The 27,006-nt window shown below is 49.1% G+C and overlaps 1 protein-coding gene across 7 annotated transcripts in view; it reads left to right on the plus strand.

Annotated features, from left to right (window-relative positions):
* The window catches only part of LOC147113236 (polycomb group RING finger protein 6-like), a 210,386-nt gene that overhangs the window by 57,190 nt on the left and 126,190 nt on the right, over nt 1-27,006 (plus strand). For 3 of the 7 annotated variants that reach the window (XR_015079170.1, XM_085994103.1, XM_085994102.1), the window contains one exon: nt 11,897-11,979. The exons of 2 other annotated variants lie outside the window; for them this stretch is intronic. Coding sequence is in view for 3 of the 5 variants with exons in the window: in XM_085994103.1 (XP_085850229.1) it covers nt 11,897-11,979 (83 nt within the window). In the remaining 2 variants the exon portion in view is untranslated. Of the gene's footprint in view, nt 1-11,892; nt 11,980-27,006 lie in introns of all 7 variants that reach the window. 2 more of the 7 variants (XR_015079171.1, XM_085994105.1) reach the window with 1 other exon arrangement.

Consider the following 27,006-nt stretch of genomic DNA (forward strand, 5'->3'; position numbering starts at 1 on the left):
GGCTGTATAAAAGCATCGATGGTTTCAGGAGCTGCTACAATCGCATTGGAAACTGAACTACTCCAGTCCATAACATTTTTCACTGTAATTAAACGTGAGACAGATGGATCCCCTGGGAAGATGTGGGAGGAGGAGAGGGCTGCCCAGGACATGAATTTATGCAAGGCCCGGGAGCTGCAGATACACACAGACCAATTTATAAATAACCGGAGGCAGAGAGCACACCCTCCGGGAAGAATGTGATTCTTTGTGTTGTTCCTGTATGGATTGTGCTATCGGAGGAGCCCGGGTTGTTTTCTGGAGTGTCGGCGCTTGGACTGGTGCTCGTGGGGCCAGTGTTTCGTTTCTCTTTATTCATTTCATACCTTTCTTTCACTCTTTCCTTTGACTTTCTCCATTCTCTCTCCCTCCTTCCTTTCACTTTGTTTCACTTTCTTTTCTCTCTCTCCCTCCTTTCACTTTTTTTTATTCCCTCTTTCCTTTTTCTCCTTTTGCTTTCTTTTCTTTCTCTACTCTTTTTCTCTTTCCTTCTCACTCATTCCTCTCCTATTTTCTCTCTCATTTTTCTTTATCGACATTTTTTCTCTCGTTTAATTCTGTCGGTTCTTTTTTTCCTTTCTCATTCTTTGCTTTCTCTTTTTTCTCTCTTTCATTTCTCCCTCTGCCACCTTTCTTTCTCGCTGTTTCTTTTCTCCTTTCTTTTCTCTACTCTCTCTATTTATCCATTCTCTCTATTTCTCTCTCTGCATTATTTATAGACAAGAGTCTCTCTAATTGAAGTGGTAGCTTCACTCCCCCGGTTTATCCATCACGAGATCTGCGTTTATTATTCAGTGGGCCTCCACCTAATCTCCGGGTGACATTTGCAGCCTCTACAGTAAACACGTGTGGGTTTTTGTAATTAGCTTTCGATCTTGCTCGGTGATTAAGTGCTGCCTCATCTGCAGGCTTGTGCTGCTTCGCAATTATCTGCACAAATCACATATCTGAAGGTTGCTTAAAGGCCCAAGAGACCCAGGCAGCCCCGAGTGTAATAATAAAGATAAAAAGAGTGATCTTTTAACCCATGAAAAGCTGCTCCAGTCATTGTGAATGACCAACATTATGGCACTGAGTGTCAGCCAGGTACTGAATCGACAGTCCCTGAACTAACAGCCCATGGGCCGGACACTGAACGGTCAGTCCCTGAACTAACAGCCCATGGGCTGGACACTGAACCGACAGTCCCTGGGCTGGACACCGAACCGTCAGTCCCTGAACTAACAGCCCATGGGCCAGACACTGAACAGTCAGTCCCTGAACGAACAGTCCATAGGCTGGGTACTGAACGGTCAGTCCCTGGGCCGGGTACAGTTCCCTAACCACTCCTCTTGTCAAACTCTCACCAGTACTGCTGACACTGGCATCTGTCCAACAATGTGGAAGATTGTCCAGGTATGTTCTGTTGTCCAAAAAACAGGATAAATTGAATCTGGCCAATTACCACCCTATCAGCCTCCTCCCAATCATCAGCAAAGTGATGGAAGGAGTCATCAAGCAACACCTATATCCTGCTCACCGATGCTCAATTTGGGTTCTGCCAGAACGACTCACCTTCAGATCCCATCACAGCTTTGATCCAGTCGCGACTGCCAGAGGGGAGCTGAGAGTGACTGCCCTCGACATCAAAGCAGCATTCGATCAAGTATGGCACCAAGGATCCCTAGAAAATCTGAGGTCAATGGGAGTCAAAATGAAAACACTCCAATGCATGGAGTCATACGTGGCACAAAGTGGTTGTCTGAGGCCAATCATCTCAGCCCCAGGGCATCACTGCAGGAGTTCCTCAGGGAAACATCCTCAGCCCAACCATCTTCAGCTGCCTCTTCAATGTAGAAACAGAGAAGATAGGAGCAGGAGTAGGCCATTCGGCCCCTCGAGCCTGTTCCACTATTTAATGAGATCATGGCTGATCATCCAAACAGTACCCTGTCCCTGCTTTCTCCCCATATCCCTTGATCCCTTTAGCCTTAAGAAATATATCTAACTCCTTCTTGAGTATATTTAATGAATTGGCCTCAACTGCCTTGTGTGGTAGAGAATTCCACAGGTTCACCACTCTCTGGGTGAAGAAATTCCTCCTCATCTCTGTCCTAAATGGCTTAAATCCCCTTATCCTTAGACTGTGGCCCCTAGTTCTGGACTCCCCGACCATCGGGAACATCTTTCCTGCATCTAGTCTGTCTAGTCCTGTTAGAATTTTATAAGTTTCAATGAGATCCCCTTCATTCTTCTAAACTCCAGCAAATATAAGCCTAATCGACCCAATCTCTCCTCATACGTTATTCCTGCCATCCCAGGTATCAGTCTGGTGAATCTTCGCTGCACTCTCTCCATGGCAAGAACATCCTTCCTCAGATAAGGCGACCAAAACTGCACACAATACTCAAGGTGTGGTCTCACCAAGGCCCTGTACAACTGCAGCAAGACATCCTTGCTCCTGTACTCGAATCCTCTCGCTATGAAGGTCAACATACCATTTGCCTCCTTAACCGCCTGCTGCATCTACATGCTTACCTTCAGCGACTGGTGCACAAGGACACCCAGGTCTCGTTGCACTTCCCCTTCTCCCAATCTATTGCCGTTCAGATAATCTGTCTTCCTGTTTTTGCTACCGAAGTGGATAACCTCGCATTTATCCACATTGGGCAGATGCATGGCAAATGCAGTATAATCACCCAACCTGTCCAAATCATACTGGAGTTTCTCTGCATCCTCCTCACAGCACACACGCCCACCCAGCTTTGTGTCACCTGCAAACTTGGAGATATTACATCTACTTCCCTCAACTAGATCATTTATATATATTGTGAATAGCTGGGGTCCTAGCACCGATCCCTGCGGTACCTCACTAGTCACTGCCTGCCACTCGGAAAAAGACCCATTTATTCCAACTCTTTGCTTCCTGTCTGCCAACCAGTTCCCTGTCCAAGACAGTACCTTACCCCCAATCCCATGTGATTTAACGTTGCACGCTAATCTCTTATGTGGGACCTTATCGAAAGCCTTCTGAAAGTCCAAATACACCACATCCACTGGTTCTCCCTTATCTATTCTACCAGTTACATCCTCAAAAAAAAATTCCAGTAGATTAGTCAAGCATGATTTACCTTTTGTAAATCCATGTTGACATTGTCTGATCCTGTCACTGTTTTCCAAGTGCTCTGTTATTACATCTTTTATAATGGACTCTAGCATTTTCCCCACTACCGATGTCAGGCTTACCGGTCTATAATACCCCTTTTTCTCTCTACCACCTTTTTTAAATAGTGGGGTTACATTAGCTATCCTCCAATCCATGGGAACTGTTCCAGAGTCTGTAGAATTTTGGAAGATGACCAGTAATGCATCTACTATTTCTAGGGCCACTTCCTTAAGTACCCTAGGATGTAGATTATCGGGCCCTGGGGATTTATCGGCCTTCAATCCCATCAATTTCCCGAACACCATTTCCCTACAAATACTGATTTCATTCAATTCCTCCCTCTCATTAGACCCTATGTTCCCTGACATCTCTGGGAGGTTATTTGTGTCCTCCTTTGTGAAGACAGAACCAAAGTATGTATTTAATTGGTCTGCCATTTCTTTGTTCCCCATTATAAATTCCCCTGATTCTGACTGCAAGGGACCTACGCTTGACTTCACCAATCTTTTTCTCTTCACATATCTATAGAAGCTTTTACAGTCAGTTTTTATGTTTCCTGCAAGCTTACTCTCATATTCTATTTCCCTCCTCTTAATTAATCCCTTTGTCCTCCTTTGCTGAATCCTAAACTGCTCCCAATCCTCAGGTTTGCTGCTTTTTCTGGCCAAATTATATGTCCTCTCCTTGGATCTTATGCTATCCCTAATTTCCCTTGTTAGCCACGGTTGAGTCACCTTTTTTGTTTTATTTTTATGCCAAACAGGGATGAACAAATGCTGTAGTTCATCCATGTGATCTTTAAATGTTTGCCATTGCCTATCCACCATCAACCCTTTAAGTAATGTTCCCCAATCCATCCCAGCCAACTCGTGCCTTATACCATTGTAGTTTCCTTTATTTAAATTCAGGACCCTAGTCTCTGAGTCAACTACTTCACTCTCCATTTTAATGAAGAATTCGATCATATGATCGCTCCTCCCCAAGGGGCCTCGCACAACAAGATTGCTAATTAATCCTTTCTCATTACATAATACCCAGTCTAAGATGGCCTGATCTCTAGTTGGTTCCTCGACATATTGGTCCAGGAAACCATCCCGTATACACTCCAGGAATTCCTCCTCCACGGTAGTGTTACTAATTTGGTTAACCCAATCTATATGTAGATTAAAGTCACCCATGATAACTGTTGTGCCCTTATTGCGTGCGTCTCTAATTTCCCATTTAATGCCATCCCCAACCTTAGCATTACTGTTTGGGGGTCTGTATACAACTCCCGCTAACGTTTTCTGCCCCTTGGTATTTCTCAGCTCTGCCCATACAGATTCCACATCATCAGAGCTAATATCCTTCCTTACTATTGTGTTAATCTCCTCTTTAACCAGCAATGCTACCCCACCTCCTTTTCCTTTTTTCCTGTCCTTCCTGAATATTGAATACCCCTGGATGTTGAATTCCCAGTCTTGGTCACCCTGGAGTCATGTCTCCGTAATCCCAATTATATCATATCCGTTTACATCTAATTGCATAGCTAATTCATCTACTTTATTACGAATGCTCCTCGCATTAAGACACAAAGCCTTCAGTCCTGATGTTTTAACACTCTTCGTCCTTTTCGAATTACTGTGGCCTTGTTTGATTTACACCCTTGATTTCTCTGCCTTCCACTTATGCTTTTCTCCTTCCTGTCTTTTGTTTCTATCCTTGCTTCCCTTTCCTCTGTCTCCCTGCACAGGTTCCCAACCCCCTGCCATTTTAGTTTAAACCCTCCCCAACAGCACCAGCAAACACTCCCCCTAGGACATCGGTTCCGGTCCCACCCAGGTGCAAACTGTCCAATTTGTACTGGTCCCACCTGCCCCAGAACCGGTTCCAATGTCCCAAGAATTTGAATCCCTCCCCCTTGCACCATTCCTCTAGCCACGTATTCATCTGAAATATCCTTCTATTTCTACTCTGACTAGCACGTGGCACTGGTAGCAATCCTGAGATTACTACCTTTGAGGTCCTATTTTTTAATTGACCTCCTAAATCCCTATATTCAGCTTTTAGGACCTCATCCAGTTTTTTACCTATATCGTTGGTACCTATATGCACCACGACAACTGGCTCTTCACCCTCCCCCTCCAGAATGCCCTGCAGCCGCCCCGAGACATCCTTGACCCTTGCACCAGGGAGGCAACATACCATCCTGGAGTCTTGTTTGCAGCCGCAGAAACGCCTATCTATTCCCCTTATGATAGAATCCCCTATCACGATAGCTCTCTTTTTCCTCCCGTCCTGTGCAGCAGAACCACCCATGGTGCCAGGAAGTTGGTTGCTGCTGCCGTCCCCCGATAAGCCATCTCCCTCAACAATATCCAAAGTGGTATATCTGTTTGAAAGGGGGATGGCCACAGGGGACCCCTGCACTACCTGTCTGCGCCTACTACTCTGCCTGGTGGTCACCCATTCACTTCCTGCCTGTGCAGCCTTTACCTGCGGTGTGACCAACTCTCTAAACGTGTTATCCACAATGTCCTCAGCATCGCAAATGCTCCAGTATGTATCCATTCGCAGCTCCAGCGGCGCAATGCGGTCTGTCAGTAGCTGCAGCTGGATACACTTCCCGCACACATGGTCGTCAGGGACACAGGAAGTGTCCCTGATTTCCCACATAGTGCAGGAGGAGCATGCCACGGGGCCGAGCTGTGCTGCCATGACTTACCCTTTAATTAATTCAAATTAAATTAAATTAAATCAAATCAATGCCACTAATTACACTACGATTAAATGATATACTCAAGGGCCCTTGTTTACTAGCACTCCCCGCTACACAACAGAGACCCTAGAAACTATAAACCACAAAAATTAAGTTTGGAAGAAAGAGAGGAATACTCACCAACCAACCAATCACTTACCTGCTTTCTGGTGACGTCACACTTCGATTACTTTTTACTTCTCTCTGCTGCCGCCGGTGAGTCTGGGCCGCTCTCTCTCTCCCCGCTCCTTAACTCCTCAGTCTCCACGCTCAGTCTCCACCCAGGGCCGCTCTCGACCTTCCCTCCATCAAAAGACCAGGAGTTGGGCTGTTCACTGACGATTCCACAGTGTTCAGTTCCATTCACAACTCCTCTAATGTAATCATAATCTAGGCTGACACTTCTGTGCAGTACTGAGAGAGTGCTGCACTGTCAGAGGTGCCGTCTTTTGGCTGTGTACAACAGTTGCTGCGTTTGCCTACATAACCACACTTCAAAAGTAATTCATTGGTTGTCATAAGAATTAGGAGCAGGAGTAGGCCATTTGGCCCCTTGAGCCTGCTCTGCCATTTAATAAGATCATGGGTGATCTTCGATCTCAATTCCACTTTCCTGCCTGATCTCCATACCCCTTGATTCCCCTAGAGTCCAAAAATCTATATCTCAGCCTTGAATGTACTCAATGACTGAGCATCTACAGCCCTTTTGGGATAGAGAATTCCAAAGATTCACAACCCTCTGAGTGAAGAAATTCCTCCATCACCTGTACCACCAGTAGGACAGATCCACCAGGGGTGGCACCACAGTTCGTGGGAGTCCTCAACATTGACTCTGGACCCCATGAAGTCTCATGGCTTCAGGTCAAGCATGGGCAAGGAAACCTCCTGCTGATTACCACCTACCGCCCTCCCTCAGCTGATGAATTAGTACTCCGCCATGTTGAAAACCACTTGGCAAAAGCGCTGAGAGTAGCAAGGGGCGCAGAATGTACTCTGGGTGGGGGACTTCAATGCCCATCACCAAGTGTAGCTCGGTAGCACCACTACTGACTGAGCTGGTCGAGTCCTGAAGGACATAGGCTGCCAGTCTGGGCCTGCGACAGGTGGTGAGAGAACCAACACGAGGGAAAAGCCTACTTGACCTTGTCCTCGCCAGTCCACCTGTCGCAGATGCATCTGTCTATGACAGTATTGGTGGAGTGACCACCGCACAGTTATTGGGGAGACAAAGTCCCGTCTTCACACTGTGGTCACCCTCCATCGTGCTGTGTGGCACTACCACCATGCTAAATGGGATAGATTCAGAACAGATCTAGCAGCTCAAAACTGGGCATCCATGAGGCACTGTGGGCCATCAGCAGCAGCAGAATTGTATTCCACCACAATCTGTAACCTCATGACCTGGCATATCACTCACTCTACCATTACCATCAAGCCAGGGGACCAACCCTGGTCCAATAAGGAGTGTAGAAGAGCATGCCAGGAGCAGCACCAGGCATACCTAAAAATGAGGTGCCAACCTGGGGAAGCTGCAACACAGGACTACATGCATGCTAAAATACGGAAGCAACATGCTATCGACAGGGCTAAGCGATCCCACAATCAACGGATCAGATCAAGGCTCTGCAGTCCTGCCACATCCAGTCGTGAATGGTGGTGGACCATTAAACAATTAACGGGAGGAGGAGGCTCCATGAATATCCCCATCCTCAATGATGGTGGAGCCCAGCACGTGAGTGCAAAAGACAAGGCTGAAGCGTTTGCAACCATCTTCAGCCAGAAGTGCTGAGTGGATGATCCACATCGGCCTCCTCCTGAGGTCCCCACCATCACAGAAGCCAGTCTTCAGCCAATTCGATTCACTCCACGTGATATCAAGAAACAGCTGAGCGCACTGGATACAGGCTATGGGCCCTGACAACATCCCGGCTATCGTGCTGAAGACTTGTGCTCCAGAGCTAGCTGCACCTCTAGCCCAGCTGTTCCAGTACAGCTACAACACTGGCATCTATCCGACAATGTGGAAAACTGCCCAGGTGTCCTATTCACAAAAAGCAGGACAAATCCAATCCGGCCAATTACCGCCCCATCAGTCTACTCTCAATCATCAGCAGAATTGTAGGTCACTGTCATCGACAGTGCTGTCAAGCGGCACTTACTCACCAATAACCTGCTCACAGATGCTCAGTTTGGGTTCTGCCAAGACCACTCGGCTCCCGACCTCATTACAGCCTTGGTCCAAACATGGACAAAGGAGCTGAATTCCAAAGGTGAGGGGAGAGTGACTGCCCTTGACATCAAGGCAACATTTGACCGAGTGTGGCATGAAGGAGCCCTAGTAAAACTGAAGTCAATGGGAATCGGGGGGGAGACTCTCCACTGGCTTGAGTCATACTGAGCACAAAGGAAGATGGTTGTGGTGATTGAAGGTCAATCATCACAGCCCCAGGACATCGCTGCAGGAGTTCCTCAGGACAGTGTCCTAGGCCCAACCATCTTCAGCTGCTTCATCAATGACCTTCCCTCCAACATAAGATCAGAAATGGGGATGTTCGCTGATGACTGCACAGTGCTCAGTGCCATTTACAACTCCTCGGATATTGAAGCAGCCCATGCCCACATGCAACAAGACCTGGACGACGTTCAGGCTTGGGCTGATAAGTAGCAGGTAACATTCGCGCCACAGAAGTGCCAGACAATGACTATCTCCAACAAGCGAGCATCTAAACACCACCCTTTGACATTCAATGGCATTACCATCACCGAACCCCCCACCATCAACATCCTGGGGGGCCACCATTGACCAGAAACTTAACTGGAGCAGCCACATAAATACTGTGGCAACAAGAGCAGGTCAGAGGCTAGGTATTCTGTGGCGAGTGTCTCACCACCTGACTCCCCAAAGCCTTTCTACCATCTACAAGGCACAAGTCAGGAGTGTGATGGAATACTCTCCACTTGCCTGGATGAGTGCAGCTCCAACAACACTCAAGAAGCTTGACACCATCTAAGACAAAGCAGCCCGCTTGATTGGCACCCCATCCACCACCTTAAACATTCACTCCCTCCACCACCGATGCACCGTGGCTGCAGTGTGTACCATCTACAAGATGCACTGCAGCAACTCATCAAGGCTTCTTCGGCAGCACCTCCCAAACCCACGACCTCTTCCACCTAGAAGGAAAAGGGCAGCAGGCACATGGGAACACCACCACCTCAAAGTCGCACATCATCCTGACTTAGAAGTATATCGCCGATCCTTCATCGTCGCTGGGTCAAAAGTCAAAATTGTGGACCTCCCTATCTAACAGCACTGTGGGAGTACCTTCACCACACGGACTGCGGCGGTTCAAGAAGGGGGCTCACCACCAACTTCTCGAGGACAACCAAGGATGGGCAATAAATGCTGGCCTTGCCAGCGACGCCCACATCCCATAAAAACAAATAAAAACATTTTTTTAAATTTCCTTTCTGTCCCAGTGACCGGAACGGGACAAAGTGCCCACAGTGTGGTCTGACCAGAGCACACTGCAGTTTTCGCAAGGAGTGTGTGCGACTGATGCTCTACATGGCCGAAAGTGCAGTTTGAAGTTGCACCAGTGAAGCTACTGATTGAATAATATCCTCGGACTGTCCGGACTGGCAGAGCTCAGGGCTGCAATCCGAGATTGCAGGTTTCCCAGTGGGATTCAGCACATGAACATTACCCTGAGTGACCACAGAGGGACATGTTAACAGAAATGGACATGTGTTGTGTACAGTGAAGAAAAGAACAGCATCTGTTTTACTGAGTTCCAACAACCATTAAAAATATTTGAGCTTGGTCACACCATGGGGTTCCAGAGTGTTGTCGGTGGGGTGGATGGGTGGTTTCCGTATGCGGTCTGGGGGGTCAGTTGTGGGGAGGGCGGGTGTTTCCATGCGCAGTGTGGGGGGGGTGGTGGTGATTTGTGCTCCGGTGCGGAGGGTCAGTGGTGGGGGTTTCCGTGTGTGTGTGTGTGGGGGGGGGGCGGTTTCTGTGTGGTGTGGAGGGTCAGTGGTGGGGGTTTCCGTGTGTGTGTGTGTGTGGGGGGGGGGGGGGGCGGTTTCTGTGTGGTGTGGAGGGTCAGTGGTGGGGGTTTCCGTGTGTGTGTGGGGGGGGGGGGGCGGTTTCTGTGTGGTGTGGAGGGTCAGTGGTGGGGGGTATCCGTGTTGGGGGGGGGGGGTTGTGTGTGCATAGAAACATAGAAGATAGGAGCAGGAGTAGGCCATTCGGCCCTTCGAGCCTGCTCCGCCATTCAATGAGATCATGGCTGATCATCCAAATTCAGTACCCTGTCCCTGCCTTCTCCCCAGATCCCTTTAGCCTTAAGAAATATATCCAACTCTTTCTTGAATATATTTAATGAACTGGCCTCCACCGCCCTCTGTGGCAGAGAATCCCACAGGTTCACCACTCTCTGGGTGAAGAAATTACTCCTCATTTCAGTCCTAAATGACTTACCCCTTATCCTTAGACTATGACCCCTGGTTCTGGACTCCCTGGCCATCAGAAACATCCTTCCTGCATCTAGTCTGTCCAGGCTTGACAGAATTTTATAGGTTTCAATGAGATCCCCTCTCAATCTTCTAAACTCCAGGAAGCATAAGCCCAATCGACACAATCTCTCCTCATACGTCATTCCTGCCATCCCAGGTATCAGCCTGGTGAATCTTCGCTGCACTCCTTCCATGGCAAGAACGTCCTTCCTCAGGTAAGGCGACCAAAACTGCACACAATACTCAAGGTGCAGTCTCACCAAGGCCCTGTACAACTGTAGCAAGACATCCTTGTTCCTATACTCAAACCCTCTTGCTACGAAGGCCAACATACCATTTGCTTTCTTAACCGCCTGCTGCACCTGCATGTTTACCTTCAGCGACTGGTGCACAAGAACACCCAAGTCTCTTTGCACTTCCCCTTCTCCCAATCTATTGCCATTCAAATAATAATCTGCCTTCCTGTTTTTGCCACATTATAGTGCATTTGCCATGTTTCTGCCCAATCACCCAACCTGTCCAAATCGTCCTGGAGTTTCACGACATCCTCCTCACAGCTTACCCTCCCACCCAGCTTTGTGTCGTTTGCAAATTTGGAGATATTACATCCAATTCCCTCGTCCAGATCATTAATATATATTGTGAACAGCTGGGGTCCTAGGACCGATCCTTGCGGTATCCCACTAGTCACTGTCTGCCACTCGGAAAACGACCCGTATATTCCAACTCTTTGCTTTCTGTCCGCCAACCAGTTCTCTATCCAAGTCAATACCTTGCCCCCAATCCCATGTGCCTTAATTCTGCACGCTAATCTCTTACGCGGGACCTTATCGAAAGCCTTCTGAAAGTCCAAATACACCACATGTATGCGGTGTGGAGGGTTGGTGGTGGGGGGGTTTCCATGTGTGTGGGGGGTGGTGGTTGTGTGTGGGGGGTGGTGGTTGTGTGCGCGGTGCGGAGGGTCAGTGGTGAGGGGTTTCCGGGTGGGGGGGTTGTGTGCGCGGTGCGGAGGGTCAGTGGTGAGGGGTTTTCGGGTGGGGGGGTTGTGGGCGTGGTGCGGAAGGTCAGTGGTGGGGGTTTGCGTGGGGGGGGTGGTGCGGGGGGTCGTGGGGGGTTCCGTGCGTGGTGGGGGGGGGGGGTGTTGTGTGCGCGGTGCGGAGGGTCAGTATGTTTTGCACACATGGTGTAATGGGTCGGAGGGGAAGTGCTGACTGGTTTTACTAGTTCAGTAGTGGAGAGACGAACAGTTTTGGTGGGGAGCTGCTGGTTTGGGAGATACCGTCGTGGGAGGTTATCCCTCTGGTTTTCCCAGTGTGTATCAGGCTTTATCTACACTATGTAGAGAGCAACCTTCACTTGAAAACGATGACGTTGCACCTGAAACTGTCACTTTTCAGGTTTACATTTAGTTAATAAAGGTTTAACCACAGGCCATTCTTTGTGTGGTTGACAGGTAGACATCATCTGCGGGAACAAGATCTTAGAACATCACCAGACCTTGAGGCACATTCGAAGCAACGTCACCCACAGCAACATACGGGTTAGTGATGGGCCTCTGACTTCACAGAATATCAAACAAATTCTATGCAGTGGGAATGAGTGAAAAAGACAGTGTACATAGGAACCAGTGGGGAGGGTTGTCGTGGGATTCTGTACTGTAGCAGTAAGTGGGAAAGGTCTAGTTGGGATTGTGGTAGTGAGTGTGAATGAGAAGAGTATCAGTGGGGTTGTGTTGTAGCTGTGAATGGGAACAGACTAGTTGGGATTGAGTATAGTGAGTGTGGGCAGCACCAGGAATGAGAAATGTAAGGCTGGGAAGTGAGAGATCATGAGATGCAAACTGGCTTGAAATTGAGGATGAACATAAAGTAGTAAATATTCTGTATGATTAATTACTCGCAGTATTTATCAGGAAGCTAAAAGATAATTCAGGCTTTGACTTTGCTGTAAATGAGATGGAAATGTTGGACCGGGTAAAAGAGCTAGAAATAACTAAATCCCCGGTTTATCCCAGAGCACTGGAAGTGGGTAATGATGAAACTGTACAGGGCTTTGGTCAGACACACACCGTGAGCACTGGGTCCAGTTCTGGTCAGGCGCACCTTGAGTAGGACAAGAGGAAAAAGCAAACTTAGGGCTGAAATCAAGAAATGTTTTGCACAAAGGCAGAGCGATTGACACATAGAATGGGTTCCCAGACACAGTCGTGGCGTGAAGACCTCTGGAATAATGTAGTGAACAATTAGATGCTGCAGTGTCGGGTGGCGGGGGAAGGAGGGCTGTGGGGTCTGTCTGGATGCTGCAGTGGCGGGGGAAGGAGGGCTGTGGGGTCTGTCTGGATGCTGCAGTGTCTGGTGGCGGGGGAAGGAGGGCTGTGGGGTCTGTCTGGATGCTGCAGTGGCGGGGGAAGGAGGGCTGTGAGGTCTGTCTGGGTGCTGCAGTGTCGGGTGGCGGGGGAAGGAGGACTGTGGGGTCTGTCTGGATGCTGCAGTGTTGGGTGGCGGGGGAAGGAGGGCTGTGGGGTCTGTCTGGATGCTGCAGTGGCGGGGGAAGGAGGGCTGTGGGGACTGTCTGGATGCTGCAGTGGCGGGGGAAGGAGGGCTGTGGGGACTGTCTGGATGCTGCAGTGTCGGGTGGCGGGGGAAGGAGGGCTGTGGGGTCTGTCTGGATGCTGCAGTGGCGGGGGAAGGAGGGCTGTGGGGTCTGTCTGGATGCTGCAGTGTCTGGTGGCGGGGGAAGGAGGGCTGTGGGGTCTGTCTGGATGCTGCAGTGGCGGGGGAAGGAGGGCTGAGGTCTGTCTGGGTGCTGCAGTGTCGGGTGGCGGGGGAAGGAGGACTGTGGGGTCTGTCTGGATGCTGCAGTGTTGGGTGGCGGGGGAAGGAGGGCTGTGGGGTCTGTCTGGATGCTGCAGTGGCGGGGGAAGGAGGGCTGTGGGGACTGTCTGGATGCTGCAGTGGCGGGGGAAGGAGGGCTGTGGGGACTGTCTGGATGCTGCAGTGTCGGGTGGCGGGGGAAGGAGGGCTGTGGGGTCTGTCTGGATGCTGCAGTGTCGGGTGGCGGGGGAAGGAGGGCTGTGGGGTCTGTCTGGATGCTGCAGTGGCGGGGGAAGGAGGGCTGTGGGGACTGTCTGGATGCTGCAGTGTCGGGTGGCGGGGGAAGGAGGGCTGTGGGGTCTGTCTGGATGCTGCAGTGGCGGGTGGCGGGGGAAGGAGGGCTGTGGGGTCTGTCTGGATGCTGCAGTGGCGGGGGAAGGAGGGCTGTGGGGTCTGTCTGGATGCTGCAATGTCGGGTGGCGGGGAAAGGAGGGCTGTGGGGTCTGTCTGGATGGACTATGGTGGGCCGAATGGCCTCCCTCATCCGTACATATTGTGATCTTATCTGGAAAATGTAATCATAGCTGCCATTTTAGAGTGGATCACAGCAGCAGCTTGTTGTGGCGAATAGAGGTTAAATGGAGGAAAGGTGTGATTTTTAAAATGAGTTCTGACTCTGCCGCACAATGAGCCGTGATGAATGAACATCACGTGCAGTGCTGGGACTGAATGCAGGAATACGTGTGCTGTAAAACATTGCCGTCAGTCTGTGTCTTTGGTATTCACCGTTAACCAGCTGCTCTGTGCAATGAGTTTGATACACAATATTTACGTACTATTCCACCCGGGACACCCTGCTCTGCAGCTTGTGGTCAATGCAGGTGTTTGCTGAATTATCTTGTGCGTTACAGGTCACAGTATCAAAGAAAGAAAGACTTACGCCTTTCACCAACTCAGGACATCCCAATGCACTTTACAGCCAATGAAGTACTTTTTGAAGTGTGGTCACTGTTGTAATGTAGGAAATGCGACAGCCAATTTGCACACAGCAAGCTCCCACAAACTGCAATGTCATAATGACCAGATATTCTGTTTCAGTGATGTTGATTGAGGGATAAATATTGGCCAGCACACTGGGGAGAACGCCCCTGCTCCTCTTTGAAAGTGTTCCATGGAATCTTTTACGTCCACCTGAAAGAGCATATGGGGCCTCGGTTTAACGTCTCGTCCAAAAGATGGCCTCTCTGACAGTGCAGCGCTCCCTCAGTACTGGCCCTCCGACAGTGCAGCGCTCCCTCAGTACTGGCCCGCCGACAGTGCAGCGCTCCCTCAGTACTGGCCCTCCGACAGTGCAGCGCTCCCTCAGTACTGCCCCGCCGACAGTGCAGCGCTCCCTCAGTACTGCCCCGCCGACAGAGCAGCGCTCCCTCAGTACTGCCCCGCCGACAGTGCAGCGCTCCCTCAGTACTGGCCCTCCGACAGTGCAGCGCTCCCTCAGTACTGGCCCTCCGACAGTGCAGCGCTCCCTCAGTACTGGCCCTCCGACAGTGCAGCGCTCCCTCAGTACTGGCCCGCCGACAGTGCAGCGCTCCCTCAGTACTGGCCCTCCGACAGTGCAGCGCTCCCTCAGTACTGCCCCGCCGACAGTGCAGCGCTCCCTCAGTACTGCCCCGCCGACAGTGTAGCGCTCCCTCAGTACTGCCCCGCCGACAGTGTAGCGCTCCCTCAGTACTGCCCCGCCGACAGAGCAGTACTCCCTCAGTAATGGCCCTCTGACCCTGCAGCATTCCCTCAGTGCTGCACTGGAGTGTCAGCCTAGATTTTTGTGCTCATGTCTCTAAAGTGGGACTTGAGCCCACAACCTTCTGATGAGAGTGCTACCCACTGAGCCACAGCTGACCTCATTGGAAGGTCAATAACTGGCTGAGGTCGAGTCACCTTGTTCTGTCAGGTAATCGATTTAAAGAATCCAATCATTCACTGTTCACTTGCATCACACACAATCCAGGATCAACGTAAAGGTATAGCAGGCAGCCTGAGGCAAAGCCCCTCGCTGCAGAGGAGGGCTCCGTACAGCATCCTGACCCACAGTGACTCACTCTGGCTAATTGCTCCTCATGGTGCCCTGGCCACAAGTGTTACTGTGGCAAAGAGCTCGGTCTCGAGCCTTGCCAAGACTGGCTCTCTGCAGCACCGGCTACGTCCTGTTCTACAGGCAAGCACTGTCACACTTCCCCTTCGAGACGGGCTGAGGTTGAATGGCAGTGGGAGGGTGTTAATCTAGTCCAGTCCCGAGCGGGAGACAAGTACAGAGTTACATCGCTGTCTGGCTCCGATCAAATAACTATTGCACAATCCACCACTGACACCAAGCCCAGGACTTCAGCTCATCACTGCAAAGGGGTTAAGGGAGAATCTCAGCTGCTACACTTTGCTGCTTCCTTCCTTCTTGGGGGATGTTCCATCTTTGTTGGATATGTTCTGAGTGGGCTGTGAATGTCATGCTGCATCAAAGTGAATGTGCCCGCTGTGTGAACTGTGGCTGATCTTTAAAAAGGTCAGCTGTATATGTGCAGTAACCAAGGAAACTGCCTCCTGGGGCAGGGACCAATAAATGTAAAATGTATTTAATTCTTATTTCTACTGAACCTGATTAGGGGGTGACCTGTCTGCTGCCCTGCCTGTTTGATGGTGGAGGCAGACTGGAGGTAACTGGTCAATTTGCAGAATTGCTTTGTGTTTGTGCATGATCTGCAGATTTAAACCGTGACTGGGAAATCACACCACTTATTCCCACTGGACAGGGACTGTTTTCTGATTCACACTGTTCTCTGGACTGTGGTGGAGAATTGTTCTGGGTATTTTTGGGAAGGTCAGAATCCTTCTTGATTAGAATCATACAATCTCACAGCACAGAAGGAGGCCATTCGGCCCATCGTGCCTGTGCCAGCTCTTTGAAAGAGCTCTCCAGTTAGTCCTGCTCTTTCCCCACAGCCCTGTAAATTTTTCCACTTCAAGTATTTATCCAATTCCCTCTTGAAAGTTATTATTGAATCTGCTTCCACCATTCTTTCAGGCAGTGCGTTCCAGATCATCATAACTCGCTACGATGATAATTTGAGTGTGTCTGAAAGGTTTGAAAGCTGTGCGAGCATCTCCCTGGAGTGTGACTGTAATGGAGAGTGAGTGAAATGCCGCATACTCCGGGGCTGGGGCAAGCTTGGCTGCTCCCTGGAGGATACTTTTTTTTTTACAGCATTGCGGCAAGGTTAGAGGGCACTTAACTCGCTTTGTTATCAAAGCAGCATTACAAAGGAAAGGTGGGTGGAGCCCATGTTTTGTACAACTTCTGGTCTTTTGTGATTAAAGTTGATGCAGGCAGGATTATATATATATATATATATATATAGTAAATTAATTAGAAGATCATCAGTAGAACTATTAAATGCCAGAAACTGTCAGGGATATCATCCTTCATTATTGAATCATTATTACTGGATATATTGGAAAGATATTCCTGTGTTCTGGCCCGGAATTACAGGCAGATATCAGCGACTACTTGAATTTGCATAAGACGGTCCCCCCACAGCCAATGGGAAGCTGTCTAATAACGAGCAGTATGAATACCTGATATAGTAACCTCCGTGCTTTATGCTGCACGTACACTTTGCTGCCTGTATCCAAACTCACACCAAGTCCCGTTCACCCATCACCCCTGTGCTTGCTGACCTACAGTGGCTCCTGGTCTGGCAATGTCTCGATTTTAAAATTCTCATCCTTGTGTTCAAATCCCTCCATGGCCTCTTCGCCCCCTCCCTATCTCTGTAACCTCCTCCAGCCCTAAAACCCTCCAAGATCTCTGCACACCTCCAATTCTGGCCTCTTGTCCGTCCCAGATTATAATCGCTCCACCATTGGTGGCCGTGCCTTCAGCTGCCTGGGCCCCAAGCTCTGGAATCCCCTCCCTAAACCCCTCCACCCCTCTCTCCTCCTTTAAGACGATGCTCCTTAACACTTTCCTCTTTGACCAAGCTTTTGATCACCTGTCCTAATTTCTCCTTATGTGGCTCGGTGCCAGATTTTGTCTGATTTATGCCCCTATGCCATCGGCCGCTAGCCGTGCTCCAGTGTAGGCACAACACTTGCCAGTGGCAGCGAAGGTCACCACTGCCCTCGGTTTTTGTGTCCGGATCCTTCCAGGCGCCTACAAGGGATGTCACACATCTGCCAGTCTGCCGACCATAGGGACATACTAAACCCATCAATGTGTAAATCGTCATCTGCTCGCAACAGTGACCAACCTCACCCAACCCACTATTATCCAATGTTGCATTTATCCATTAACTCCCCTCTGATGAATCAGCATGCAGACAAGAGGAAGAATACTTTCTGGGCACATAACTGCTTAATTGCTACTCAGTATTTATCTCTGTTTATTGTGGGGCTTAACTATTATCACCAGCTCGGCCTCCCCGCCAGCCTCTCCCTCTGTGCTGCCAGACTGCTGGAGCCACAGTTTCCTCCAGTCAAACACTAGGAAGCCCGAAGCCATCACCTTCGTCCCCTGTCACAAATTCTGTGCGCTTCCCACTGACTCCATCCCTTTCCCTGTCTGTTGAGTCAGGTTGAATCAAATTGTTCAGTCTTGGAGTCTTATTTGACCCCAAGCTGAGCTTCTGACCCCTTATCCTCTCCATCACAAAGGCTACCTATCTTTAACTCTAATAGCATCCATCTCGAACCCTACCTCAGCCCATCTGCCTCATCCATTGTCATCTCCAGACTCGATTATTCCAACGCTCTCCTGCCTCCCATCCTCCATAAACTTCAGCTCATCCAAAACTCTGCTGCCCAATCTTATCGCGCAACCAAGTCCTGTTCACCCATCACCCCTGTGCTTGTCGACCTACATTGGCTCCCATGCCTCAAATTTTAAATTCTCATCCTCATGTTATATCCCTTCATGGCCTCGCCTCATCCTATCTCTGTAACCGTCTCCAGCCCTACAACCCCCCGAGATCTCTGCTTTCCTCCAATTCTGGCCTCTTGTGCATCCTGAAACCCTTCGCCCTACCATTGGCACTCGTGCCTTTAGCTGCCTGGGCCCTGAGCTCTGGAATTTATCCCTAAACCTCTCCGCCTCTCCATCTCCCTCTTTTTGAAGATCCTCCTTAGAAGCCACCTCTTTGACCAAGCTTTTGGTCATCCTAATATCCGCATCCTTCGCTAGGCATCGATTTCTTTTGATTATGCCTCTCTGAAGCTCCTTGGGATGTTATTCGACGTTAAGGGCTCTATATAAATGGATGTTGTTTCTCGATGTACTATTCTGTATCGCTGTGCTAATGAAACTGACTTGACACTCTCGACTGCTCCTAGACGCTTCTGCCAGTCACTTTCTCTCACACTTGCATACACTCAGCCTCTCTCATGCACATTTACACACTAATCCTAGTACACATTCACACACTTGTCTATTCATGTGCACACTAGCACAGGTTCCAGAAGAGGGGATTTTCTGTTATAGTGAATATTTGGATGTAGGATTTTATAACAGTATAAACCTACAGCTTTATATGTAGTGTTCAGACAGTGAGATTAAACAGGCTGTACAGAAATGAGAATCGAACCTTTCATAAATCACACCAGCCCTGGAGACAGGAGAAGATTACTCTGAGACACGACAGACTCCTTTATGGCTTGTGGATTTATGTGTAGTTACAAATACAGAGCCATTTTCATCAATATTTAATCTTCCACGTTAGAATGTGCTGAAAGTATTCTGCTCAAATGAGCCATGACTGGTGCAGGAGAATTGAGGTGTTGTCAGACTCCTCGTCCAACATCTAGTCCTGAATGAGAACCTATTTCCTCCAGCTAAACATTGGGAAGACTGAAGCCACGTCTTCAGCCCCCATGACAAACTCTGTTCCCTTTCCATCGATGATATCCCCCTCCCTGGCTACTGTCTCAGGCTAAACCAGACTGTTAACAACTTAGGCATCCTATTTGACCCTGAGCTGAGCTTGCGATGCCATATTCTTTCCGTATCAAAGACCGCCTACTTCCAACTCTGCAACATCACCCGTCTCCGCCCTTGCCTCAGCTCATCTGCTGCGGAAACCCTCGTCTGCTGCGGAAACCCTCGTCCGTGCTTTTGTCACCTCCAGACTCGACTATTCCAACACTCTCCTGCCCGGCCTCCCACCTTCCACCCTCATCCAAAACTCTGCTGTCCGTATCCTAACCTGCACCAAGTCCCATTCATCCATCACCCCCTGTGCTCACTGCCCCATATCCTAACCTGCACCCAGTCCCATTCACCCATCACCCCCTGTGCTCACTGCCCCATGTCCTAACTCGCACCCAGTCCCATTCACCCATCACCCCCTGTGCTCACTGCCCCGTGTCCTAACTCACACCCAGTCCCGTTCATCCATCACCCCCTGTGCTCACTGCCCCGTGTCCTAACCTGCACCAAGTCCCGTTCACCCATCACCCCCTGTGCTCACTGCCCCGTGTCCTAACCTGCACCCAGTCCCATTCACCCATCACCCCCTGTGCTCACTGCCCCGTGTCCTAACCTGCACCAAATCCCGTTCACCCATCACCCCCTGTGCTCACTGCCCCGTGTCCTAACCTGCACCCAGTCCCATTCTTCCATCACCCCCTGTGCTCACTGACCTGTGTCCTAACTCTCACCCAGTCCCATTCACCCATCACCCCCTGTGCTCACTGCCCCGTGTCCTAACCTGCACCCAGTCCCATTCTTCCATCACCCCCTGTGCTCACTGCCCCGTGTCCTAACTCTCACCCAGTCCCATTCACCCATCACCCACTGTGCTCACTGCCCCGTGTCCTAACTCACACCCAGTCCCGTCACCCATCACCCCGTGCTCACTGCCCCGTGTCCTAACCTGCACCAAGTCCCGTTCATCCATCACCCCCTGTGCTCACTGCCCCGTGTCCTAACTCACACCCAGTCCCGTTCACCCATCACCCTGTGCTCACTGCCCCGTGTCCTAACTCACACCCAGTCTCGTTCACCCCTCACCCCCTGTGCTCACTGCCCCGTGTCCTAACTCACACCCAGTCCCGTTCACCCATCACCCCCTGTGCTCACTGCCCCGTGTCCTAACTCACACCCAGTCCCGTTCACCCATCACCCCCTGTGCTCACTGCCCCGTGTCCTAACTCACACCCAGTCCCGTTCACCCATCACCCCCTGTGCTCACTGCCCCGTGTCCTAACCTGCACCAAGTCCCGCTCATCCATCACCCCCTGTGCTCACTGCCCCGTGTCCTAACTCACACCCAGTCTCGTTCACCCCTCACCCCCTGTGCTCACTGCCCCGTGTCCTAACTCACACCCAGTCCCGTTCACCCATCACCCCCTGTGCTCGCTGCCCTGTGTCCTAACCTGCACCAAGTCCCATTCATCCATCACCGCCTGTGCTCACTGACCTACATTGGCTCCCAGTCCACCAACACCTCAAGTTTAAAATTCTCATCCTCCTATTCAAATCCCTCCATGGCCTCAGCCCTCCCTATCTCCATAACGTCCTCCAGCCCGCAACCCTCCAAAACTCTCTTCCTCCAACTCTGGCCTCTTGTGCATCTCAAAACCCTTCACCCCACGATTGGCGGCTGTGCCTTCATTAGATCCAAAGATCTAGTGTTCCCTCCCTAAACCTTTCTGCTTCTCCACTTCTCTCCTTCTTTAAGACTTGCCTTAGAACCCATCTCTTTGACCAAGCTTTTAGTTACCCCTCTGAATATCTCCTCTGTGTTGATTGTTGTCTGATTACGCTTCTGTTAAATGCCTTGGGACATTTTTCTACGTTAAAGGTGCATTTTAAATGCAAGTTGTTATTGTTAACCAACCACACCTTCCATCGTCGGCTCCAGCCTGACCCACAGACGACACTCTGCCGCTGCTGCCCATCCTGCTGTGCAGCCTGGGGAGAGCACACTTCTAACAAGCTGTCCCCCTCCCTCTCGCCCAGCAAGGTGCTCTCGACACTGCCCCAGCACCAAACTGAATGTACTTGGAGCGAGCCCAATGTTAAAGACCCTGTAACCTCTCTTGTTCTAACACTTAACAGATTGAAATGAAGCAGAGTAACTGGGATCGATCCATCAGTTGTGCTCTCATTGGGGAAACCATGTGTCAGTGGCTGGAATCAGTTTGGACAGTGCCATTGTGGTGACAGTGGCAGTCACAGCCACACTTGCTACAGTGATGAGTGATTTTTCCCCCCAGAGATTCAGTCCCGGTCTATGAGCTGATGTTTTTAGTTGGTTGGGGTGTTACTATAAGCCTCGGAGCCCCCGGATTGGGAAAGGAAAAATGAGCCGGCAGTCTCACTGGGCGTGTCACATTCCTAACATAGAAACATAGAAGATAGGAGCAGGGGTCGGCCATTCGGCCCTTCGAGCCTGCTCCGCCATTCAATGAGATCATGGCTGATCATCCAAATTCAGTACCCTGTCCCTGCCTTCTCCCCATATCCCTTGATCCCTTTAGCCTTAAGAAATATATCCAACTCTTTCTTGAATATATTTAATGAACTGGCCTCCACCGCCCTCTGTGGCAGAGAATTCCACAGGTTCACCACTCTCTGGGTGAAGAAATTCCTCCTCATTTCAGTCCTAAATGGCTTACCCCTTATCCTTAAACTATGACCCCTGGTTCTGGACTCCCCGGCCATCAGAAACATCCTTCCTGCATCTAGTCTGTCCAGGCCTGACAGAATTTTATAGGTTTCGATGAGATCCCCTCTCAATCTTCTAAACTCCAGTGAGTATAAGCCCAATCGACACAATCTCTCCTCATACGTCATTCCTGCCATCCCAGGTATCAGCCTGGTGAATCTTCGCTGCACTCCTTCCATGGCAAGAACGTCCTTCCTCAGGTAAGGCGACCAAAACTGCACACAATACTCAAGGTGCGGTCTCACCAAGGCCCTGTACAACTGCAGCAAGACATCCTTGTTCTTGTACTCGAACCCTCTTGCTACGAAGGCCAACATACCATTTGCCGCCTTAACCGCCTGCTGCACCTGCATGCTTACCTTCAGCAACTGGTGCACAAGAACACCCAGGTCTCTCTGCACTTCCCCTTCTCCCAATCTATTGCCATTCAAATAATAATCAGCCTTCCTGTTTTTGCCACCAAAGTGGATAACCTCACATTTATCCACATTATAGTGCATTTGCCATGTTTCTGCCCAGTCACCCAACCTGTCCAAATCGTACTGGAGTTTCACGACATCCTCCTCACAGCATACCCTCCCACCCAGCTTTGTGTCGTCTGCAAATTTGGAGATATTACATCCAATTCCCTCGTCCAGATCATTAATATATATTGTGAACAGCTGGGGTCCTAGGACCGATCCTTGCGGTATCCCACTAGTCACTGCCACTCGGAAAACGACCCGTTTATTCCAACGCTTTGCTTTCTGTCCGACAACCAGTTCTCTATCCAAGTCAATACCTTGCCCCCAATCCCATGTGCCTTTATTTTGCACGCTAATCTCTTATGTGGGACCTTATCGGAAGCCTTCTGAAAGTCCAAATATACCACATCCACTGGTTCTCCCTTATCTATTTTACCAGTTACATCCTCAAAAAATTCCAGTAGATTAGTCAAGCATGATTTCCCTTTTCTAAATCCATGTTGACTTTGTCCGATCCTGTCACTGCTTTCCAAGTGCTCTGCTATTACATCTTTTATAATGGACTCTAGCATTTTCCCCACTAATGATGTCAGGCTTACCGGTCTATAATTCCCCGCTTTTTCTCTACCACCTTTTTTGAATAGTGGGGCAACATTAGCTACCCTCCAATCCATGGGTACTGTTCCAGAGTCTATCGAGTTCTGGAAGATGACCAGCAATGCATCTACTATTTCTAGGGCCACTTCCTTAAGTACCCTGGGATGTAGATTATCAGGCCCTGGGGATTTATCGGCCTTCGGTCCCATCAATTTTCCGAACACCATTTCCCTACAAATACTGATTTCTTTCAGTTCCACCCTTTTATCAGACCCTATGTTCCCCGGCATCTCTGGGAGGTTATTTGTGTCCTCCTTTGTGAAGACAGAACCAAAATATGTATTTAGTTGGTCTGCCATTTCTTTGTTCCCCATTATAAATTCCCCTGATTCTGACTGCAAGGGACCTACGCTTGACTTCACCAATCTTTTTCTCTTCACATATCTATAAAAGCTTTTACAGTCAGTTTTTATGTTCCCTGCAAGCTTACTCTCATTCTATTTTCCCTTTCTTAATTAATCCCTTTGTCCTCCTTTGTTGAATCCTAAACTGCTCCCAATCCTCAGGATTATTGCTTTTTCTGGCCAGTTTATATGTCCTCTCCTTGGATCTTATGCTATCCCTAATTTCCCTTGTTAGCCACGGTTGAGTCACCTTTTTTGTTTTATTTTTATGCCAAACTGGGATGAACAAATTCTGTAGCTCATCCATTCGGTCTTTGAATGTTTGCCATTGCCTATCCACCGTCAACCCTTTGAATGCCATTCCCCAATCAATCCTACCCAACTCGCTCCTCAGACCATCATAGTTTCCTTTATTTAAATTGAGGACCCTAGTCTCGGAGTCAACTATTTCATTCTCCATTTTAATGAAGAATTCGATCATATTATGATCGCTCCGACCCAAGGGGCCTCGTACAACAAGATTGCTAATTAATCCTTTCTCGTTACATAATACCCAGTCTAAGATGGCCTGATCTCTGGTTGGTTCCTCGACATATTGGTCCAGGAAACCATCCCGTAAACACTCCAGGAATTCCTCCTCCACAATATTGTTACTAATTTGGCTAGCCCAATCTATATGTAGGTTAAAGTCACCCATGATGACTGCTGTGCCCTTATTGCACGCTTCTTTAATTTCCCTTTTAATGCCGTCCCCAACCTCCGCCTTACTGTTTGGAGGTCTATATATCACTCCCACTAATGTTTTTTTCCCCTTAGTATTCCTCAATTCTACCCATACAGATTCCACATCATCAGAGCTAATATCCTTCATTAAAATTGTGTTAATCCCTTCTTTAACCAGTAATGCTACCCCACCTCCCTTTCCTTTTTGCCTATCTTTCCTGAATATTGAATACCCCTGGATGTTGAGTTCCCAGTCTTGGCCATCCTTGAGCCACGTTTCCGTAATCCCAACCAAATCATATTCGTTTACCTCTATTTGCGCAGCCAATTCATCCACCTTATTACAAATGCTCCTCTCATTAAGACACAAAGCCTTCAGGCTTGTTTTTTTAACGCTCTTCGACCTATTAAAATTATTATTTACTGTGGCCACGTTTGATTTAAACCGTTGATTTCTCTGACTGCCACTTTTGTTTTTCTCCTTCCTATCTTTTGCTTTTATCCTTGTTTCCCTTTCCTCTGTCTCCCTGCTCAGGTTCCCAAACCCCTGCCATTTTAGTTTAAACCCTCCCCCACAAAGCACTAGCAAACACTCCCCCTAGGACATCGGTTTCGGTTCCGGCCCGGCCCTGCCCTGGTGCAGACTGTCCGGTTTGAACTGGTCCCACCTCCCCCAGAACCGGTTCCAATGTCCCAGGAACTTGAATCCCTCCCCCTGGCACCATTCCTCTAGCCACGTATTCATCTGAAGTATCCTTCTATTTCTACTCTGACTAGCACATGGCACTGGTAGCAATCCTGAGATTACTACCTTTGAGGTCCTGTTTTTTAATTTATCTCCTAACTCCCTGTATTCAGCTTTTAGGACCTCATCCCACTTTTTACCTATATCGTTGGTGCCTATATGCACCACGACAACTGGCTGTTCACCCTCCCCTTCCAAGATGTTCTGCAGCCGCTCGGAGACATCCTTGACCCTTGCACCTGCTGGGAGTGTGCTGGTGCAGAGGGCAGAATCCCGTACAACTTTGATGTCACTGGGCAAATAACCTGCCAGCACTCACTGGGCACATGAAGAATGACCATTTGTTAGATGTACCCATAAGAACATAAGAAATAAGAGCAGGAGTAGGCCAATGGCCCCTCGAGCCTGCTCCGCCATTCAATAAGATCATGGCTGATCTGATCCTAACCGCCAATCCACTATCACAGAACCACCTCCTGAATCTAACAGAATTAGACACACGAAATAGGAGCAGGATCAGGCTACACGGGCCCGCTCCGCTACCCACAGGGCCATGACCGATCCGAACCTAGACTCATGTCCAAATTCCTGCCCGCTCCCCGTAACCCTTAATTCCCTTTACTTCTAGGAAACTGTCTATTTCTGTTTTAAATTTATGTAATGATGTAGCTTCTACAGCTTTTTGGGGCAGCATATTCCATGGACCTACCACCCTCTGAGTGAAGTAGTTCCTCCTCATCTCAGTTTTGAAAGAGCAGCCCCTTATTCTAAGACTATGCCCCCTAGTTCTAGTTTCACCCGTCATCGGGAACATCTTCCCCGCATCCACCCGATCCAACCCCTTCACAATCTTATATGTTTCAATAAGATCGCCTCTCATTCTTCTGAACTCCAATGAGTAGAGTCCCAATCTACTCAACCTCTCCTCATATGCTCATCCCCGGGATTAACCGAGTGAACCTTCTTTGTACTGACTCGAGAGCAAGTATGTCCTTTCTTAAGTATGGACACCAAAACTACGCAGTATTCCAGGTGCGGTCTCACCAATACCTTGTACAACTGAAGCAATACCTCCCTATTTTTATATTCTATCCCCCTAGCAATGAAAGCCAACATTCCATTGGCCTTCTTAATCACTTGCTGCACCTGCATACTAACCTTTTGAGTTTCGTGCACCAGGACCCCCAGATCCCTTTGTACTTCAGTACTTTCCAGTTTCTTGCCATTAAGATAATAACTTGCTCTACGATTTTTCCTGCCAAAGTGCATAACCTCACACTTTCCAGTATTGTATTCCATCTGCCAAATCTCTGCCCACTTACTTAGCCTGTCGATGTCCCCTTGCAGGTTTTTTATGTCCTCCTCACTCACTACTTTCCCTCCCATCTTAGTATCATCTGCAAACTTTGATATGTTACACTCGGTCCCCTCCTCCAAATCGTTAATATAGATTGTAAAGAGTTGGGGACCCAGCACTGACCCCTGCGGAACACCACTAGTTACTGATTGCCAGTCTGAGAATGAACCATTTATCCCAACTCTCTGCCTTCTGTTAGATAGCCAATCCTCTATCCATGCCAGAATATTACCCCCAATCCCGTGATTTTTTATCTTAAGCAATAATCTTTTGTGTGGCACCTTGTCAAATGCCTTTTGGAAGTCTAAATACACTACGTCCACTGGTTCCCCTTTATCCACCCTATACGTTACTTCCTCAAAGAACTCCAGCAAATTTGTCAAACTTGAGTCCCATTATTTTACCGAGTACCACTTCCTTAGTGATTTTGATCGTGTTTAGCTCCTCCCCCCCCCTTTAGCCCCCTGTTTGTCCAGTGTTGGGATATTCTTAGTGTCTTCTACTGTAAAGACTGATGTAAAATATTCATTCATAAAACCATGCTGACTTTGTCCTATTAAATTATGATTATCCAAATGTCCTGTTACTGTCTCCTTAATAATGGACTCCAAAATTTTACCTACCACAGATGTTAGGCTAACCGGTCTATAGTTTCCAGCCCTTTTTAAATAAGGGCTGGAATCTTTTTGTTATTTTTTGCTGTCTTTTAAAGTTTTCCCAATCCTCTATCCTCCCACTAGATTTGGCTAC

Source organism: Somniosus microcephalus, chromosome 8 (genome assembly GCF_052327205.1).
Source record: "Somniosus microcephalus isolate GS21.2 chromosome 8, FLI_Smic_1.0, whole genome shotgun sequence".
NCBI classification, from domain to species: domain Eukaryota; kingdom Metazoa; phylum Chordata; class Chondrichthyes; order Squaliformes; family Somniosidae; genus Somniosus; species Somniosus microcephalus.